Source organism: Sprattus sprattus (genome assembly GCF_963457725.1).
Source record: "Sprattus sprattus genome assembly, chromosome: 11".
Lineage (NCBI taxonomy): Eukaryota > Metazoa > Chordata > Actinopteri > Clupeiformes > Clupeidae > Sprattus > Sprattus sprattus.
Genome location: NC_137909.1, coordinates 16745066 through 16764979, shown reverse-complemented (window position 1 = coordinate 16764979; position 19914 = coordinate 16745066). Strand labels below are relative to the sequence as shown.

General features: G+C 43.5%; 2 protein-coding genes across 2 annotated transcripts in view; one reads left to right on the top strand and one right to left on the bottom strand.

The window, feature by feature from the left end:
- Positions 1-10057, top strand: part of slc12a2 (solute carrier family 12 member 2) — a gene marked incomplete at both ends in the record, with an annotated part of 52983 nt that extends 42926 nt beyond the window's left edge. Inside the window, 8 exons of the mRNA XM_080846968.1 lie at positions 549-671; positions 2558-2605; positions 3675-3797; positions 4026-4137; positions 6111-6197; positions 6888-7023; positions 7584-7651; positions 9922-10057. Of these exons, the coding sequence (XP_080703094.1) occupies positions 549-671; positions 2558-2605; positions 3675-3797; positions 4026-4137; positions 6111-6197; positions 6888-7023; positions 7584-7651; positions 9922-10057 (833 nt within the window). The remainder of the gene's footprint in view (positions 1-548; positions 672-2557; positions 2606-3674; positions 3798-4025; positions 4138-6110; positions 6198-6887; positions 7024-7583; positions 7652-9921) is intronic.
- A 9007-nt stretch (positions 10058-19064) lies between these two features.
- Positions 19065-19914, bottom strand: part of fbn2a (fibrillin 2a) — a gene marked incomplete at both ends in the record, with an annotated part of 77968 nt that continues 77118 nt past the window's right edge. Inside the window, one exon of the mRNA XM_080847181.1 lies at positions 19065-19475. Coding sequence (XP_080703307.1) covers positions 19065-19475 — 411 coding nt within the window. The remainder of the gene's footprint in view (positions 19476-19914) is intronic.

Here is a 19914-nt window from a genome sequence, read left to right as displayed (position 1 = left end):
GTCAAATACTTTTTATAACACAGTGGTGTAAAGCACTACAGAACAATTGGCCTTGGTTCCTGAACTTTATTGCAACTCCTTAAAGGGATTCTATTCACCGCGTAAATAGAGCCATTTTGGAAAAGTGTTTACGCTTGTTTTAGGGCGGTCGTTAGCAGTTAGCATTTAAGAGGTGGTCGACTCGTCCCCTGAGAGGGTTTCTGCATCCGAGGCAGAGAGTACCTCTCCCTTGTCTTTGGCCTGTTTGTTCCACTCAGGAATGAACCCAGAGAGGCTAAACAGGGTATTTTGGTGAACAGAGTCAACCTTGATGATAGCCAAGTACTCCCTCTATTCCTGTCAGTAATAGCGTTTAGATTTGTTTTGAATGCCAGCTGGGCTTTTCAAGCCCATAATTGTCTGGTGTAAAATAGACTTTTTATCACAGCACAGATGGTACCAAGCACTTTGAATGCTGATTTAAGTTTGTTTGTGTTAAGACATAAAATAAATGCTTCTGGAGAATAGGACTGGTTATGAAGTTTTATTCCCTTTCCTCCCCCGCGTAGATGATGCATCGGGGATGAAGGACGTTGTGGTGTCCATCGACATGAGCAAAGACTCGGACGGGGACTCCTCCAAGCTCTCCTCCAAAGCTACCAGTGTCCAGAACAGCCCTGCTGTCCAGAAAGGTTTGCAACTTTTGTACCCCTCTTTGGTTTTGTGCCCCCACCCCCAAATAAAGAGCGGAAATTATACCACCAAAAATTGAGGGGGATGTCACAGGCATCGACTGAGTGTGTATATTCGTGAAGGTGTTGGCACTCGTGTGTGGTGCATTTATGCCCTCAATAGGTCAGCAGACCTTTGTGGAACTGAGAAGACCCTTTAAGATGGCAGGGTTTGCATAAGGAAGATGTAACAGTGTGTGAAAGTGGAGTGGCGGAAATGCGTTTCTCAAAGCCATGCTATTTATCCAGAGGCCACAACTGAGGCAGCCCCCCTAAACAGCTTAGAGAGGAAGTTACTGCTCGTGACCTTGTGATCGCAGCAACTTCCCCAGGGTCTGCTTTCATCGTCATCAACCTCCCCTCATCCTCTGTACACTTGTGTACGTACACAAACACTCTCTCACACACACACACACACACACACACACAACCACTCTCTCTCTCTCTCTCACTCACTCACACACACACACACACACACACACACGTGGCCTTATTAGAGACGCCCCATCTGTGTGTGTTTGTTTGTGCCCTTTCTTTTTTTCTTTTCTTTTACTCTATGACCCGACACACAAACATATAAACGAGACGCTGGTTCCCACACTCTTGGACATCCAGGCCTTGGAGCAGTTTCACAGATTTCCTCCAAACTGCACGTCTGCGACCCAGCCTCCCCTCGAACGACTTCCTCCACGACACTGATTTCCTCCGTCCCAACCCCTGACAGCGGTCAGCCCTAACATGTTCTTCTGAGAAATGAGTAGGCCCTTCTCGTGAGTCCAGCTAGTGTAGCTAATGAAGTCCATATGACGCTTGATAGATGGATGTCACCGAGTTTAACTGAGGTTTGAATTAGCGAGGTCCTGTGCTGTTTATGTGTATGTGCTGTGTTTTCCGTCGGGACTGGAGGCGGCCATTGCCAAATGAAGGGAACAACAAATTTCGAAGATTAATGTCATCTGGTTAATCCGCTTAGGCATAATCAGCTGTTAATACACGAAGCTGTCGTTTTCGGAAGTGGGCAGGGGGAGTGCTAATGCAGTGCTCCATGTTTGAAGTTGAGCCTCCTGAAAAGTACATTTCTCTTCTTTTTCAGCCATCTGTTCTCAACATCCCCCCCCCCCCCACCCCCACCCACACACACACACACACACACACACACACACACACACACACACACACACACACACACACACACACACACACACACACACACACACAGCTCAGTCTTTCGTTAAAAAACGGAAGCGCTTGAGATTTAAGTCTGAGGGTCTTAAATGTTGTACAGTAGGTCAATCCTCCGTCACTGCACACCATTGTTGGCCTACTAGAGGACCAGTGGTTGAGAAATTGCTACTTAGACGCTCACTTCTACTAAGAGCTCTGCTCTGGAGATTGGGAAACTCCGTTTTACGTGAAATGGAGCATAAATCTGTGTGCATGTGTGCTCCAGTGAGGGACGTCGTAAGGAGGTCTAGCTGCCTCTGCTGGTCCCAAACCCCTGACGTGGGCGATATCAGCTGGCCTGGATCACCTGCTGGTAGTGTATACAGGACCTACACACACCGCTCATCCCAGAGATCAGCCTCTCCTCCGGGGAGGACTGAGGCCGAGCTGTCCTTTGCTCGTTCTTTATTTTTTCTCTTGGTTGGACTCCACTGGTGGAGGACTACGTTTCTTTTCGTTTTTCAGACTTGCGCTAGAGTTGCGTTCCCAAAACAGACGTCTCATTGTACCTCACTGTTGACGCATGTGTTTTCCATCACTGCAGCAGAGAATGTTAACCCCCTCCCTCTGTTTTTTTTCTCTCCTCCTTTTCTTTTTTGTATCTTTGTTCAACCTTCTTCTAGAGGATGAGGACGACGGCAAAGCCCCTACGCAGCCCCTGTTGAAAAAAGGCAGGCAGTCCACCTTGTGGTTCATCTCAGTTTTCAGTTTTTACTCAAACACACTCTCTATCTCTCTCTCTCTATGCGTCGATCTCTCCATCGATCTCTCTCTCTCTCTCTCTCTCTGTCTTTCTTGTTATATCTCTCCATATTTGTCCATCTGTCTGTCTGGCGTCACTCTCTGTACCACTTCACTTCTGTGTATTCTGTTCTCTTTGGCTTTGTTAACTGTTCTTTTATTTCTCTGAAATAACTGCTCTCTTTCTCTCTTGTTTATCTAGTCCTCTTTATACTGGTCGTCTCCTAACACTTCTCAAGTTTCCTGTTGCTGGTCTCAGTGTGTTGTACACACACACACACAGAGTGTTTGTGTGTGTGTGTGTGTGTGTGTGTGTGTGTGTGTGTGAGTGTGTGGTAGTGTGTCTTTGCTTGATGTTAGTGTGGGAATCTACTCCTTTTCTGGTTTGTGAATAAGATATCTGTGTGTGTGTGTGTGTGTTCAGTTTGTGCCTTCTCTTAACGCCCCCCCCCCCCCTTTCTCTCTCTTCCTCCTGCACTCATAGGAGAGAAGACTTCCCTTTTCCTTTTTCACTAGCTCTCTGCCTTCCTGTTGTAGCCTCACATTCTCTGAGGACTCTGCTGCTTGTCACTGCTGCTGTCAGTCTCTCCCTCCCTTCCTCTCTCTCCCCCCCCTCTCTCTCCCCCCTATCTCTCTCCCTCTCTCTCTCGCTCTCTCTCTCTGCTTCTGTTGTCTAATGCAAGCCCTGTTCTGCAAAGCAGTCTGCTCTGTCTGTGCTTTCAATTCAATGCAATTTTTATACACTAACTGCTGAATAAGAAAACTGTCAAGCAAGGAATAGACATTCCTTATTGCCTTGCCACCGTCAAGCAGCTTTGCTTTTTTTCTTGTTCCTGCTCTTATACTCTATCTCTATCTCTTTCTGTAGGTGCATTATATGCACCCTTTATGCTGATAAATAGCCAACAGATACATTTTGATTACCCCTTTTGTGCCTTATTTGTACTTTTGCATTTGATGGTTTAGTAATGTAGATTTGTGTGTGTGTGTCTGGTACAGATAAAAAGAGCCCAACCATGCCTCTGAACGTGGCTGATCAGAAGCTCCTGGAGGCCAGTCAGTTGTTCCAGAAGAAGCAGGGCAAAGGCACTGTTGACGTGTGGTGGCTGTTCGACGATGGTGGTGAGTGTTACCCCCCCCCCCACACACACGCAGACACACGCAGACACACGCAGACACACGCAGACACACGCAGACACTATCTCTCCTGTCTACCACGTGTGTATATGTTATATAAGATACATCAGAAAGAGGAACTTCTGTAAAGGCCTGTAGTTGTACACCCACCCACTCTCTCTTCCTTTCACTCTCTCTCTTTTTTTTCTTTCTTGCTCTGCTTCTCATTCTCAGGTCTAACTCTGCTCATCCCATACCTGCTGACCAACAAGAAGAAGTGGAAGGACTGCAAGATCCGTGTCTTCATCGGTGGCAAGATCAACCGCATCGACCACGACCGCAGAGCGTGAGTGTCCTCTTCCCCCCTCCTGACAACTGGCATGCAAACCTTCATTGCGCACATTCAGAGCATTTAGATGAAGCACACAAGACAAAACAACCCTTGAGATGGGCCAGAAAGGGGCGGGGTAGGGGGGCAGGGTTAACTCCCTCGGTTACACTGTCACCATCTCTGTGTAGATCTGGCACTCTCTATCCATCTGTTTCTCTCCTTCCTCTTTTTCTCTCCCTGTCCCCCCCCCCCCCCCCCCCTCCCATGGAAAGAGTAGACTCTCCCTCTTCAACTTGTAATTCAAAAGGGGCCTTTATTAGCTGCATTTCCAAAGCAATTGTAAAGCGCTGAAAATATTGTGACTGTATTGTTAGTATGCTTTGTTTCCGTCTCTGTCTCTGTCTCTCTCTCTCTCCACCGTCTCTGTCCTCCCTCTCTTATTCTCCATCACAAGTGCTTAGCCAGGCTGTGCTCTTGCCAGGGTTTAATCCCTGAGTTCTGCATTAATGCGCCACATCTTGTCCTTTTATTTATTTATTTATTTATTTATTTATTTATTATTGCCCCAACACAAGCGCTTTATCTGTCACCTCAGTGATGCACACCCACCCCACCCCCATCCCATCCCCCTGCCAGACGCGTGTGAAGCTCAGCACCACGTGGCAACTATTGTCCAACACAAATGTCTGCCATTGTCCTCCGCAGCTGCCTGCCTGCCTGCCTGCTTGCCTGCTCGCTTTTGTGGCTAAATTTAGCCCCCACCACCCAGGCTCAGGCACATATCACCCTACTGCTGCTTTACAGACAAAAACCCACTGCTGCTGTCTCTGAGCAGAGCTGAGCTAAGATCCCCTGTATGCTATTGATTTTTTCTGGGTTTTTAAGGGTAAGGAAACTCCTGAACTGGTGATTTCAGGCAAGTTCTTTCGATTTTATGTCATACCACAGTATAGGAAACACTGTTCTCAAGGGACTTTGATGACAGAGATCATACCTTTGATATTCTGGACCACTTACTTCAGGACAGGTTGGAGATATAACACCACTTTATTGTAATCTCCCCAATAGCACCGTTTTTTTATTAGTGAGTAACCCACTTAATCACTTGACCTCAGAACAGTTGTTTTGATAAATCCTCATCATACTATACCGCCTCCAGCAACAACATCTGTTTGGATGATATGAATCTCCTGAAACACTGACCTCAGAACAGTATCTGGAGATCATACCCACTGCTATTATTGTGCCACTGGAGGTTCCCAGAATCACTGACAACAGGGCTTTTTTATCACGCTGTATCGCTGTCCTTTCGTCAGAGATGTCTGCCTATGCGTGAGTGATGACGTGATCTGTCCTGTGTTATTTGTTCCACAAGGCCTTGCGTCACTCTGAAGATTGACATGCTCTGCAACATTAATCCACTCCCCTCCTCAGTCCTAGTTCAAGGAGCAGCCTCTCTCTGTCTCTCTCTCTCTCTGTCTCTTCTCTTCTCTCCTCCCCCCCCCCCCCCCCCCCCCATCATCCCTGGTAGGGATTTGGACCGACATTCAAGCACGCACTCTTTGCCCTACCAGCTGTAGCTGAAGTTGTTTTTGTTCGTTTTCGTTGCTTTGAAGAAAAGTGCTAGGGGAAATTACCTTTATGCGTCTGTTTCCCACACAGTCTCACACACAAACATACACCTACACACACACACACAGCCAGGCTCATGCACTCAACTTGTGGCTGAAGTTATTTGTTTCAGTTTTTGATCTAAATCTCTTATGCCCCCTGAGATTCACCTGTTTCCTCAGAACTGATGAAGGAAGAAGAAAGAGACAAAACCCTGAGCCAGCTTTTTAAAGACTGCATTCGGAAAGCAGCAGAACAGCTCTGTTTGTTCTCCCAGCAGGGCTGTTTTATGGCTGTCTTTCTTTGTTTATACATTTATTTATGATTGCTTCTCTCTCTCGCTCTCTTTTTCTTCTTCTCGTTTTCCCCTCCCACAGGATGGCCACTCTCCTCAGCAAGTTCAGGATAGACTTCTCCGACATCACCGTCCTCGGGGACATCAACACCAAGCCCAAGTCCGAGAGGTGAGTGAGCAAGCGAGCCGGCTGACGTCAAACCCGGCCCACACGGGGCGGTAAAAGCTTTTCCCCGACGCCTCAGCGTGGTCTTTGAAGTCGCCAAGTTACGTCCACACCACATGTGGGCCGCAGGCCACTAAGAGAACTCAGCCACAGAAGGGCAACGGAATTCCTCTGTGGCGTTTTGTCAAGCACCTAATAACAGTGAAGGATGATAATGGCCTTTAATGAACGCCAGAGTTTTTTTTTTCTTTTCTTTGGAGGAACGGTTATTACACATCATTTTTTCTAATTTGGCATTAGTCATGCATTGTCAGATAGCTTGCGATACTGGGCCACTGGCTCCGTGAATATTTCATGAGAGTCTGAGATCTTGATTAGTGCTTTAATGATCTGTTGTCTCCAGTGGAAACTACACCCAGAAGACCTGGGAAATATGTCAATCAGAACTCCATCAGTAAATATGCCTAAAGAGAATTAGAATGTGGTGCATGGATAGTACAAAAGATCTCATATATTCCTTTACATTTAAACTCATATAGTTAAACAAACACTTAAAGCCAAAGCATTGTTCAGAAGAAGGTAGGCGGGACGTTTTATCAGTGTGTGTGCCCCCTAGTCTAAACACAGTCTGTACATCAATCATAGCTGTAGAAGTTTGATTAAGTGGGTGTTTGTTTGTTTGTTTGTGTGCAGTGTGGCTGCCTTCACACAACTGGTGGAGCCGTACAGACTGAAGGAGGACGACATGGAGCAGGAAGCGGCGGAGAAGCTCAAGGCTGACGAGCCCTGGAGGATCACCGACAACGAGCTGGAGCTCTACAAGGCCAAGGTCAGTCTCTCTCTCTCTCTCTCTCTTTCTTTCTCTCTTTCTTTCTTTCTTTCTTTCTTTCTCTCTCTCTGAGAGGAGGAACAGTTTAGCAATGAATCAAGCATAGTCTTGTTTATCTCTCACACATCTCTACTCTATGTTCAATCTCTTAGTATTGTCTTTCCTCTCTTCCTCTTGGTTGCTTTTTCTCAATCTCTCTTTTACGCTTTGCATCCCTCTCTCCATCTCTCTGTCTCTCCTCTCTTGCTCAACCCCCTATTTCTCTTATTTTCTCTCTTTGTATCTTCTTAAACCCCCTCTCACACAAAATCACCTATGTAAACATTTCACAAAGCATGCATACTGAGAGCTCCATGTTGGACCAGCTGGACTCTGCCAGAGGAGCGAGAGAGAAGAAGAGAGCGAGAGAGACTGCTTCTGTTTCCTCTCTCTCTCTTTCTCTCTCTTCCGCATTCAAATGGGGGAGGTGTCACCCCTTTATCATCCTGTAACCCAACTCTTGTCATCTCTCCCTGACCTGTGCATCTTTTCCCCTCCTCCTCTTTTTTTTTCCTGAACAGAGCAATCGGCAGATAAGGCTGAACGAGCTGTTGAAGGAGCACTCAAGCACAGCAAACCTCATTGTCATGTGAGTAGATCTGAAACCCTGTGCGTGTGTGTGTATACCGGTCTGTCTGAGTGTGTGTTGGTAGACACTCCTCTCTCAATAAATAGCATCAGCATGTCTTTGACCTCCCGGCCGTCAACTGAATGACTGGGCTACTATTTCTGTTAATAGCACATGAGCCTGTAACAAGCCATGCGCAGGGATGTAAAGTGATACAGTAGCTCAGGCCTCTAGGGCCTCTGCATCCACCACAACGCATCCTCCTCCATCTTGGCTCCAGCGGCTCGCGTGCAGAGCAACATTTTCCAACTCTCTTTTTTTCTAAACATCTGCTTTTTGAGATCCACCTGCTTCTTTTGCTGTTCTAAGACTCGGTTGGGGGTAAGGAGTAAGAAGCTATTAAAACCACGCAGAGGTCTCACGTCCCCAGAGACTGGTGTGACAGACAGGCGGCGACAGATAGGGCACGGTAAAGGCAAATGCTCTTGGGTGCAATGGGCGGTGGAAGAGTGTATTTTAGGGCTGCTCCAGAGACCGGTTGAGGTGTGTGTCTGTGTGTCTTTGTGTGTGTGTGTGGAAGAGAGCAGTATTTAATTGTCTGTCCTTGTAAGCACTGGCACAGGCTGAGTCATGCAAGTGCCACCTTTGGCCCCCTGTTGGAACAATCCCGGCTTGAATAAAAATCCCTCTAAAAAAAAAAAAATAGTCTGCAGAGCACAATACCAGATCAACCACAGATGTTCATTCCCAGCAACATGACACATTTTGGGAGGAAACAAATACATCTATTTCCCATAATTCACATGGGGATGTGTCATTTTCCTGTTTTCAGCACTTTAAAACGGATGTATCACGCATGGACTCTGACATAAAATGTTCTCTGTGCAACAAGAGCAGAACACCAGAGCTCAAGTGGCTCTCATGTGAATGGGTTCTTCTGAATAGTGACTCAAACAATGGGAACGTGGGAGTGCCTGAGCAGACAGATACAGATTCACCTACTGTGAGGACAGGCCGCTTCTATTTCATGCCATAATATAATACAATCGATGAGAAGAGAGGTTTTCATACAAAGAAATGAGGGGTCTGTGAGGTTGAACCATCTTCTTTTTTTTTTTTTTAAAGAAGGTATAAAAGATTTAGGGATTCCCTCATCTTTTACCCACAATGCTACAGGAGAGCTTAGGAGCCTCCTTATGTAACTTTGGCTAAATTTGGGGCTCATGATGTAACCTTGGCAGTTCTGCTGGTAGGATTTTTAAAATGCCAGCTGTGGGTGTGGGGAGGGGGGGGGGGGGGGGGGGGAGGTAGTCAGAAGCCAGAAAGTCACTGATGATTTGAATGTTTTTTTTTTTTTGTATTTGTTTGTTTGTTGACGTGTTTACGTGTGCATCCATCCAGGATTGCCAACAGGTCATCAGCTTTTGCAATTTTGCAGAAGCAGTTTGACAGACCTGTTTAGTCCATTACGGTTTAAAGGGGGGAAATGGGTGTGGGATGAGTGGGTGTTTTAACTTAAAAAAAGAACATCGTGAAATTTCATTTTTAATTTATGAGACAAATGCGCAGAGGTTGGTGGTGTAATCAAAAGCTGTACTCAAGTGAAAGTATTGTCACGTCATAATAATAATGACTCAAGTAGAAGTAGAACTAAAAGTACCCCTCAAAATAATGACTTGAGTAAGAGTACAAATGTGTCTCATAAAATGGGTACTGAATTAGTGAGTAACTTCATATAATTATATTTTGTATCACCTATTAGGCATATGTATTATATTCAAATGTGGGGTTATGCCCAAAAAATATAATTTTTTGAATGCTTGTCCAATAGCACAACATAGCATAGCCATTGGCATAGATTTCCACTGTCAAGTGTCCTGGTTCAATAAAGCTGCGTCTTTGACGCACAAACCAGATGCCAAAGCAGCGTCTACGTGTTCATGTGTATGCAGACATGTATGTAGGCTAGAAGCTATTCGGTGTGTTTAAAAAAAAAAAAAATCATATAAAAGCAGCTAAATGTAGCACTGACGGAGTATAAGTACATCTTCTTTATTGTAAATGTGCTCGAGTAAGAGTGAAAAGTATTACAAGGATACTGTGAGGTATGTCATGCTTATGTGAGGAATTTATGCTGGCCTTTGGTCTTTTTGAAGATCATTTCCTGAGGCTTTATCCTCGCCCGTCACCTAATCTTACCTTCTTTGTTTCTGTGTGTGTCTGTGTGTGTCTGCGTGTGTGTGTGTGTGTGTGTGTGTGTGTTTTTTTTTTTTTCTGTTTCTGTCCCACAGGAGCATGCCCCTTGCCAGAAAGGGGGCGGTGTCCAGCGGTCTGTATATGGCCTGGCTGGAGACTCTGTCCAAGGACCTCCCACCCCTCCTGCTGGTGCGTGGCAACCACCAGAGCGTCCTGACCTTCTACTCTTAAGAGGAAAGAACACTCTCCTAAGCATGCACACACACACAGCTTCATGCGCACACACACACACACACACACACACACACACACACACACACACACCTCCACCCCACCTGCTTTTTAGACCCTTCACCTCTCCTCCTCATCACTCACTCACACACACACACACACACACACACACACACATAAGCGATACGGGGATGAAGAGGAGCAGCCGGTGCGATGATCTAATAGTAATGATGACATTAATAATGATGATGGTGGAGACCGTACCACTGGGCCAGTGGAGGGAGGGGTGGGTTAGGGTCCAACTCTATAGTGTTGTCACAGGCGAGGTTGGTTCCCGTGGAAACACAGGGTACGTTCTGTTTCATCTTGGTGATGGAAGAGGTGACGAGAACAATCTTCAAAGGTCAATTTATTTTAATTTCATTGTTTTAGGTTTTTTTTTCTTTTCTTTCTTTTTTTCCCAAAGAAAGGCACCTGAATATGCAGAGGTCATGTTTGATAAGATTGTTATTATAAATATGATGAATGTTATTATCATCACATTATTATTACTATTATTACTACTACTATTTTCATTATTGTCAATGTCACAGTTTCTAAGTTATTGTTCATTTTTTTGCTGCAGTAATCAGCAATAATCGCCCTTGTTTCCTTTTTCCTCACATGGAAGAGAACCATGCAGAATGCATTTGCAACACCTTCAATAGCCTTAAACACGTGCCTTCCAGTTCAATCAAATTACATTGTTGTTATTATTATATGAAAAAAAAAACTTTAACTTTTTTTTTTAATTCAGGGTTGTTTTGATTTTTATGCAAGTGGACTAGACAAGTTTCACTTTCACAAACGGTTCCACTTCTAAGCATAAAAAAAGCTTGATTTCCTTTGGTGGGGTTTATTTGTGTGTGTGGTGGCCTCAAATACTTTTTTTTTTCTTTGCTGTCCTCCATGTACTTTGGGTCTTCCTCTAGAAGCTGTGATGGGAATGAGATTACTTTCACTGTACAATGCCCTCCAATACCTTTGTGACACTCGAAAAAGGGGTCCGCTATCGCTTGGATGACTGATACCATCCTCTCCCTGCTGTAAGGTCATTGGGTGATGTCCATACTGTAGGACTATTTAAATATACTTTAGGACAGTTTTGAGAAAACAGTAGGACTTGAAGGCAGTTTGAAGAGCAATGTTTTGTTTTGTTATGACAGTATTGCTTTTGTTTGTAGAGAAGATCTACCATTTCGTTGCTGAAAGAATGGTTTGCTGTAGGGCCATCGAAGCTGCTAGCATTATGGGAGGAGCTCCGAAAACAATGACGACAAACAAACAAACAAACAAAAATCAAGCAAAGTCTAAAGCCTCCTTGTCTGTGGCCTCCTAGATTAACATAGAACTCAAGAACAAACAGGTGTGCTAGCAAACAAACATGACTTTGCCTTAACAAACAGAAGTAATGAATGTTTGTGTAGCTCGTTTTCCCCTCATATATAAATATATAAGCCATACTGGCTGACTGAATAGCAGGTCAAATGCAAGTTGTAGCTAGTGCAATTAGGTGCATAGGTAGAATGTCATGTCAGTGCATTATGCACTCACCCCCCCCAAACAAACATGTAAATATAGTATGCATTATGAATTCAAATACTACATTTTTAGATTTCTTTCTCCCATCGTCAGATAAATGGCACTCCTGCTAAGTGAAACAGAATTTTGGCTACAGGCATACACGCTGTGGAGACCACATTGGCGCACTGGTGGAGGTTGTTGGTCCAAGTCAGGACAGCCTCACCAGTGTTTTGTGTCGTGTGAAACTGTATAACGCGTTTCATTTCTCGGGTTTGAACCTCTTGAGCCACAGCTAGCTGTTTTTATTTTATTTTAAAAAAGCAAGGTGGTGTGGTGGGGATGCGTTGCGTTTTTCATGCCATATTTGCAGATTTAAAGATGTTGCGGTAGCGATGTTGGTCGAAGCTAACATACGAATGTTGCACACAGTGAGCAGCCTCTGAATCCAATGGATACATACCTCTATGCAGGTGAACTGTTGCTGGCGTTTTAAAGTAGTTTTTTTCTATTGTTATTATTATAGCTCTGCTCACCTTAATAGTTTCCAACTTTGGAGCTCCTACACCCACACTGTGGGTTTGTCCTTAACGTGGCTTTTATATCTGTAAGCATGTCTAAGTGCCCAGAGAAGCCCAAATCTGTCTTTCCAGGAAGTTTAATTATTTTACCTCAAAGCACTCCGGTTGGCATGTCACTGAGCTGGTTCCCTGAGGTGAAAAACAGCTCAAAGACGATACAATCGGCTCTATGTTAGTGTTAACTCCGCCAAACTCCCATCACGTGTTGTGACGCTTGAGAATGGGTTCTGTGTCATCATTACCCAGTGCTGTATAACTGTAGTTGGGGAGTGGCTCACTCCTGTAATAGTGTGTAATGCTGTACCGGTTGCCCAGGTCAGAGTTGAGGAATCGATTTATTTACTTTTCATTTTCTCTCTCCTCTTTTCCTCACCCTGGGTTAGAATGTCTGCGTTACTGTAAGGGAAGATCAGTCTTTTGAATGTAAACACTCCATAACCACAAAAACTATTGAAAAGTTGAAAAAAAAAAGAAACTTGCAACAGCACTGAGTTGCTAGTTGCTACTGCTAGTTTTCTCTAGTTCACTATTTTGTTTGTCTTTTGTAGAGGGCTTTTCCCCCTCAACTTAGTTCCAGAGTCACATTTGGCAACCTCAGTACAGTGCAATGCGTGTTACTATTATGACTGTCCTTATTTTTTTTGTCCAGGCTCTGTGTCTATATGTGTAACTTACACAGTTGCACCCATCAATGTTCATGTTCATTAGCAAATGAAATAAAATACAAATATGCCATGTGATTTTTAAATCTAGTGTCTGAATGAGTATAGTCATATTTATAGTCACTATATATTCTAGTGTTTCAAATAAAGACGTACTTTGAAGTATGAGCACAAGCATGTAGTTACCTTCTGTCTTTTTAATTTTGATTATATATATATATAAAGCCAATGTGTGGGGATTGTAAAGATTTCTTTTCCAATTCCTGATGGTACAATCAAAGATATCTGTGTGTGGCTGTATAGCACTCAATAACATCCTCCCCACAAAATAGCAACAGAATAAGCAAGTGTAACCTGTTTAAATTATTGACCTATTATCTATATATATTCATATATATATAAATATAAAAAGACAATTGGGAGAGGACATTTTTCTTTTCTGTTTGGAGATGTCGAAGTAAACATGCTATGGTTATGTGTCCCAACCAAATACTGTGTGTGTGTCTGTGTGTGTCTGTTTGTGTCTGTGTGTGTGTGTGTGTGTGTGTGTACGTGTGCATTCTTCATTGTGTAGATACACTTTATTGATTAGAGGAGGCAGTCTGAGGTGGAGGTGGTAGTGGTGGTGGTGAGGGTCTGCTTGTCATTTGGGTGGAGGGGAGATATGGAGGTGGGGTGAGCCACAGGTGATGTCCTCCTGGTTGTGACTTTTTCTGCCACTTTCCCTGTTAAGACCAGACCCCCCCCCCCCCCCCCCCCCCCTCCTCCTCTGCCCCTCTCTTCAAACTTCCATTTGTAGCCAAAGCAACCCTTACACCATTACCCCCCCACCCCCCCCCACCCCCCAATCCCATCCCATGTCCTGCCACCTGCCCAATGCCATCCCAGTCTCTGCCAGCTTTGGCAAAGAATGGAACATAACAATGGATTGTTAAGTTAAATGAGCAATGGCCACCCCAACCCCCACCTCCCAGGTCACACTGCAACTCTTAACTAACTTGTAAATAACTAGTCTAACCAGAGTAAATTAAGGGAGTGGAATCGCTTAATGACAAATTAATATGGAGAAAGAAATATTTATTTTAGTTTAGACTTCTCCAAGTTTTATTATATTTTATTATTTTTCTCTCATGTTTTCTTTTGTTCAAAATTAAATTGCATGTTGATTTTTCATCTTGATCTTTCTCTCTCTCTAGTCCCTGTACATTTCTATCTTTTATATGCCTTTGAAAGACATCTATGTTGACGAACAGTTAAAAACAATGTCTCTTCCTGCTCAACCATACGGATGGATACAATCTATTAAACTGGGACAGTAATTTTTTTTTATAAACTGTACTGTTAACCGTCACAGATATGCTTTTTCTAACATTTTAACATTTAAAGTTCCCAATACTTTGTACATCTTTATTGCAATAAATAAAGAATCAAATTAAATGAATTAACCCTTTCTTGTCTTGTTGGTTGTTTGTCCTCACACATACGTCTTCCTTAACCTATTAAACAGTTTCTGTGTGCCCCTTCCTTTTCAGATCATTGGAAATTCCTTCTTGTTTTTCAGTTACAGGCTATTTGATCTAGTTCTCATGGAACAACAGCAAAGAAAGTCTCGACTCCAGATTGCTAGTTCAGGGGGCACATAGATATGATCTCATGATGTTTTCCCTAGTTGACCTTTCCAGGCTAATTGTACACACATGCTCTCTCCCTCTCTCTTACAGACACACACAAACACACACACTGAAGTTTATGCGCATATATGTGTGTGTGCGCCTAACTCCTAATAGAGCTCATTGCCCCTTGGATCCACAGGCGTGCCTAAACACTGTAATCAGGACTACAGGGCGTGTGTGTGTGTGTGTGTGTGTGTGTGTGTGTGTGTGTGTACGTATACGTGTGCGTGTACCAGGCCAGCTGCCTGTCGTATGGTGGCAGAGCACAGATCCAACTCACCCGCTCACTGCTCTCATTGTTCCACCTTTTAGACCGTAGGCTCCAAACCATGAGCATAGCATACGTCTGAACACTGCCAGATGCGTTGAAAAGGTCACCATTGTATCAGGAAAAGGCTGGACAACTTCGCTAACAGTTCATGAATGGTAGGACCTGTGTAAGTGAGTAATGAGATTTGTATAATAGTAATGAAATAGTAATGTATAATTGAGGTACAAAATAATGTTTTTGTTGAATAACAGAGGGTTAAAGTTTGGTAGCAGTCCAACAAAGGGAGAGGAACAACATTAATACTAAACAATTTCAAATGTATAATCCCAGCAAGAGGAATGTAAGCTCTTATAATAGAGCAAGGTGCTAAAATCACCATCATGGGTTTGACACCCCAGAATGACGGTGTATATCTACACTGTACGGTTAGTAGCTTTGGGTGAAAATGTCTCCTAAATTAATTCAATTCAATTTTAATTTATTTATACAGCACCATAACAATACAATTGTCTCTAGGCGCTTTACAGAGCATGAATATAGAAATGTGATGTAAATGCCAAACATCACTGTCAGGATTGGTTTGACCTACAATCTAACGGTCCTCAATCAGTGGTTAAAGCCATTTTAGAGCCATCCCTTGCCACAGTTGCATTCTAACTTTTTTCATTCTAGTGTATCCTAAGCTTTAATGTTGCATCACTGTTGGTTAAAACCAGGTAGCAAGGCGGACACCATGGACAGATAGAGCATCATAATCATCTTGCAGACTGCAGTGTATGGGTGTTGGCCCAATACCTCACCCTGACATTGAACAACAGTGACACTCTGTGGTGGACATTGGTACAACTAGGGCGCTCTCAAAAGTATAATGGCATGTCAGTCATCTACCAAATGACATCCTGGCTCCTTACTGAAATAGGGTCTGAGAGCCAAATATCAAATGGCATTTGATAAAAAGGTATAGTCTGTGATTCTAATCACATACTTTTTTTTGTCAAATTCAGTGAATAGTTCCTCTTGGTGCTCTAGCTGACCATTCAGTGTTTGTACCAACACAGGAGTCTTTTTGAATGCACAGTTCTGGCTCTGCAAATGGGAAGCAAACATGGTGGTTCTGACTGAGCCATAAACAATCCCAGGAAGTTGCTTCAGGAGCCCTGAAATGATTAATGATTAGCTGTTCAGCTCAAATGTCAACAATCTTTAGAGAAACCAAAACCGATTTGCGGACACTACCTTTAAAGGTGAGTTCTTGATCCTGGCCAGAGATCGTTCATATTAAGTGCTCAAACATAGATTAGTTCTACACAAGTAGGAACCTGTATTTCTCTTCATTCTATTGTTTTTAATGGCACTATTCCATACTGCCATCATGTTAATTAGTGTAGTTATGTCCGTATGTCTTTGCTCAATGACTACCTATCTAGACATCTTTGCAAACAATTCCATCACCTCATTAAGTAACACTTACTGATACAATCGCTGTCATTATCTCTTCAGTTCCTGCTTAAGGGCTTGTGAGCTAAGGAACCAATGATGGTGATGACAGATGTTATACTGTACACATTTATTTCAAAGAAATGCACATATCTCAACAGTACAATATTAAAAGATTTACAGTCGTCAATTTCTGACGACAGGACGTGACACTGCTTCGGTCCATACACGATGGTCCCGAATGGTATTGATGGCAGTAACAGAGCTGTTCCAATTCAAAAGAAAACGTAAGTACATACACAGAGAATACCCTCAAAGACATGGTCTATACAACAGTCTCACAGGATGAGCACCAGGTCAATTACTTTTTTCTTTTTGCATTTATAGCAGTTACTCATTTCTTATAATCACACAGCCGCCTGTTTAGTAATTGTGTTGTACAGTATTTGGGTTAAGCAAAAAAAGACAGCACCAATATATCACAACTCTTTTTTTACCACAAAGGCACACTGTGTTTATGTGTAGTTCAATGGTGACGTAAGGCACAGACAGACCTGTTTACAGATTAGTTGTACAGAATGTATTGTTTTTCTTCAGCTAACTGTTGGCAGTCTTAAAGCATGACTGGAAACTTTTACAAAAAATTTTTACGCAAAAGCATGATCAATCTACAAAATAGATCCAGGTCATGGTTGTCAGTTGTGCTTCGTACAGAAAGTTATCAACATGGCACCACTTCCACTAGGCTGTTTGATGATAATATTTTGAACACAAGCAGTCTTTTCTTTCCAAAGAATGTGTGTTTTTGTCATAGAGTACCAATGACATCTCAATGAGCTCTTCCTTAGATGCATTTCAGGATCACTACATATCCCCATGAGCACAACACAGGTCTCTAATACGTCAAATTCCGTGTAGGGGGGTTGTGAATTTACATCTTTATGTCCATACCAAAAGAAAAGAGTTGTATTTTTTTTAAGTGAAGTCCAGTGTACTGAAAAGGCCAATAGTTATAGAACAGAATCAAGAGCAGTATTCGATGCCACAGGACAAAAAAGTTCGTTCTGATGATTGAATTGATACATTTTGAGATGAGATTTGGAATTTTCGTCAAAAGATTACAATCAAGCAGATAATAAATCAATACAACCATTTATCATTAACCAATGACAAACACACAAGAACTCTACAAGTAACAAATACAACAAAACATCCTACGCTGGAAAAATAAAATGACTTGAAATATTGTTTTATAATAATTCATCATAATGCTGTTGTTCAGACACAATAGACATAACCATCCATTCAAATTTGTAAAAAACCTTCAAGCATGCACAGTTCCCTTGATTAATGTTTTTGAATGTAAATCAAGCACTGCCTTCTGAATGCCTTAATTGATGTGCTGTTCACAGTAATTAGTCAAGGCATTAGCGATGCCATCTTTGTTCATGGAAGCTGGTTGTGATGTATTTCTCAACTGGTTGTGTGCCTGTCAGTGTGAGTGTGTTCATCTCCACAGGTAGAGCAATGGAATGATGTGGTGATATCATCAGTTAGTAATGCGATGCGTGTTTGAGTAATACATTTTTGGTAAATAACAGAACACTTGTAACCAGGTTTCAAGGTCAATATGGAATGCATCCTCCAAAGAAGTAATCTTCGCAGCCTTAACTGAGAAAATGTCATTTTCTTTTCACATTGCAATGCTTCCATTCCTTTAAGGGACCTCTTCACAACCAAATTACACAGTCCTAATTAACACTCAATTAGTGGATTTCGCTTAATTAATAATGTGTTAATAGTCTCGCTAGGGGCCATTCTTTGCTGCCTGCTCACTGGATAGAGTTACTTTCTTAAATGTAGCTGGGTGTGCTTTAGGTGTACCAGGTCAGAGAATGTGTCTCCTCCAGTGTGCACATTAAGACTGATGAGGGCACTGTGGCTGCAGAACACGGGACCTGCTGAGCATGTCTTTACAGAGCACCGGGAGACGAAGAGAGATGTGTGTATGTGTGTGTGTGTTCCGTGTCCTTCTACGCTCCAAGAATACGCCAATGGAACCGTACTAGCCCTGTGAAGACGCTATTAAAAACATATCTCTCTCTCGCAGATGTCAAACTGAATAAATTGTCGTTAACAAGATGAGGTCACACATCATGCTCTAATATTGTGGTGGTACTGACAGCTTTTTGTCAATATGATAATAACAATTCAACCTTATTTATACACACAGAAAAACATAATAATTAAAAAAAACAGGTATCAAAAGCTCTTAGCTTAAACTCTGCTGCAGACAAACAGGAACAAAGAGTTACTTCTTTGGCTTGAAACGTCCAGATGCCACACCCGCCTCATTGACAGTGAGCGTGCTCATTGGTTGGGATGGCTCCACTCATTTTCCCTGGCCTTGATAGGTAGGGTAGCTCTTTGGCCAGAGAGAGGGAGAAATGAATGGAGGAGAGAGATGGAGAGAGACAGAGAAAGAAAGAATGAGGAATTCAATTGGAGAAAGCACTACACAGCTCTACAGAGTCAAAGACAGATAAATAGACAGATAGAGAGACAGATAGATAAATAGATAGATGGATAGACAGACAGATATATATAGACAGATAGATAGATAGATAGATAGATAGATAGATAGATAGATAGATAGAAAGAGAGAGAACCAGAGAACGTGACACAGATGGAGAAGACAAAGAGAGAATGAAGGCTTTTGGCCAAAGAGGGAGTGAGAGAGAACTCCAGAAGCAGAGAGTGAGCGAGGGTGGGAGGGAGATAATGACAAAGGTGTGATCTAGCTGCTCCACAGGCCCGCTGGCTCTAGTTCTCCTGCAGCTGGATGTGCAGTCTCATGTGCAGGTTCTCGCCCAGCTCCCCCGAGAGGTAGTCTCTGTCCTTGCTGCTCTCCAGCGCTCGGAGCTGGGCGGGAGCGAAGAGCGGCACGCTGCTGATCTCCAGCACGTAGTTCCCGGGCGCGGGCCGTATCTGATGCTGCCATGCTTCTCCCGCTGCTGGCGACGCCAAGTGCAGGTAGCTCAGGCCGTTGCGTTGCTCCAGACGGAAGACGTCGGCCCCGCTGCCCCCGGCTATGGCGTAGCGCACGTGGCCGTCGAGGGGTCGCAGGGCGGGCCGTAGCTCCAGGAGGTGCTCGTCGGGGTCCAGCTGGGAGGTGTTGAGCACGAGCCTCAGCGGCTCATCCATGTCCAGGCTGGCCAGGCTCACCTCCGGCTCCTGGGTAAGCACACACACACACACACACACACACACACACACACACACACACACACACACACACACACACACACACACACACACACACACACACACACACACACACACACACACACACACACACACACACACACACACACACACACAAACACACACGCGCACACACACACACGTTTACAAACACACAGTCCTTGGTGGGCTGTTCCACAATATGTTCTACCTTTTTTCACTCGGATTATAGTCTGGAAGCTCTGAATTGAGGTGCTTAATGGACCAATCAGTAAGAATTTGTCCACATTGTTAAATTATCCAAACCCTTTCTAAATGACTTTTACCACTGCCACGGAGAATGTTCAGACTACAATGAATGGGTTTTACAATCGCCAGCCCATTAAACACCCTGAGATGATACACCAACATCTTATACTACTGACAACAT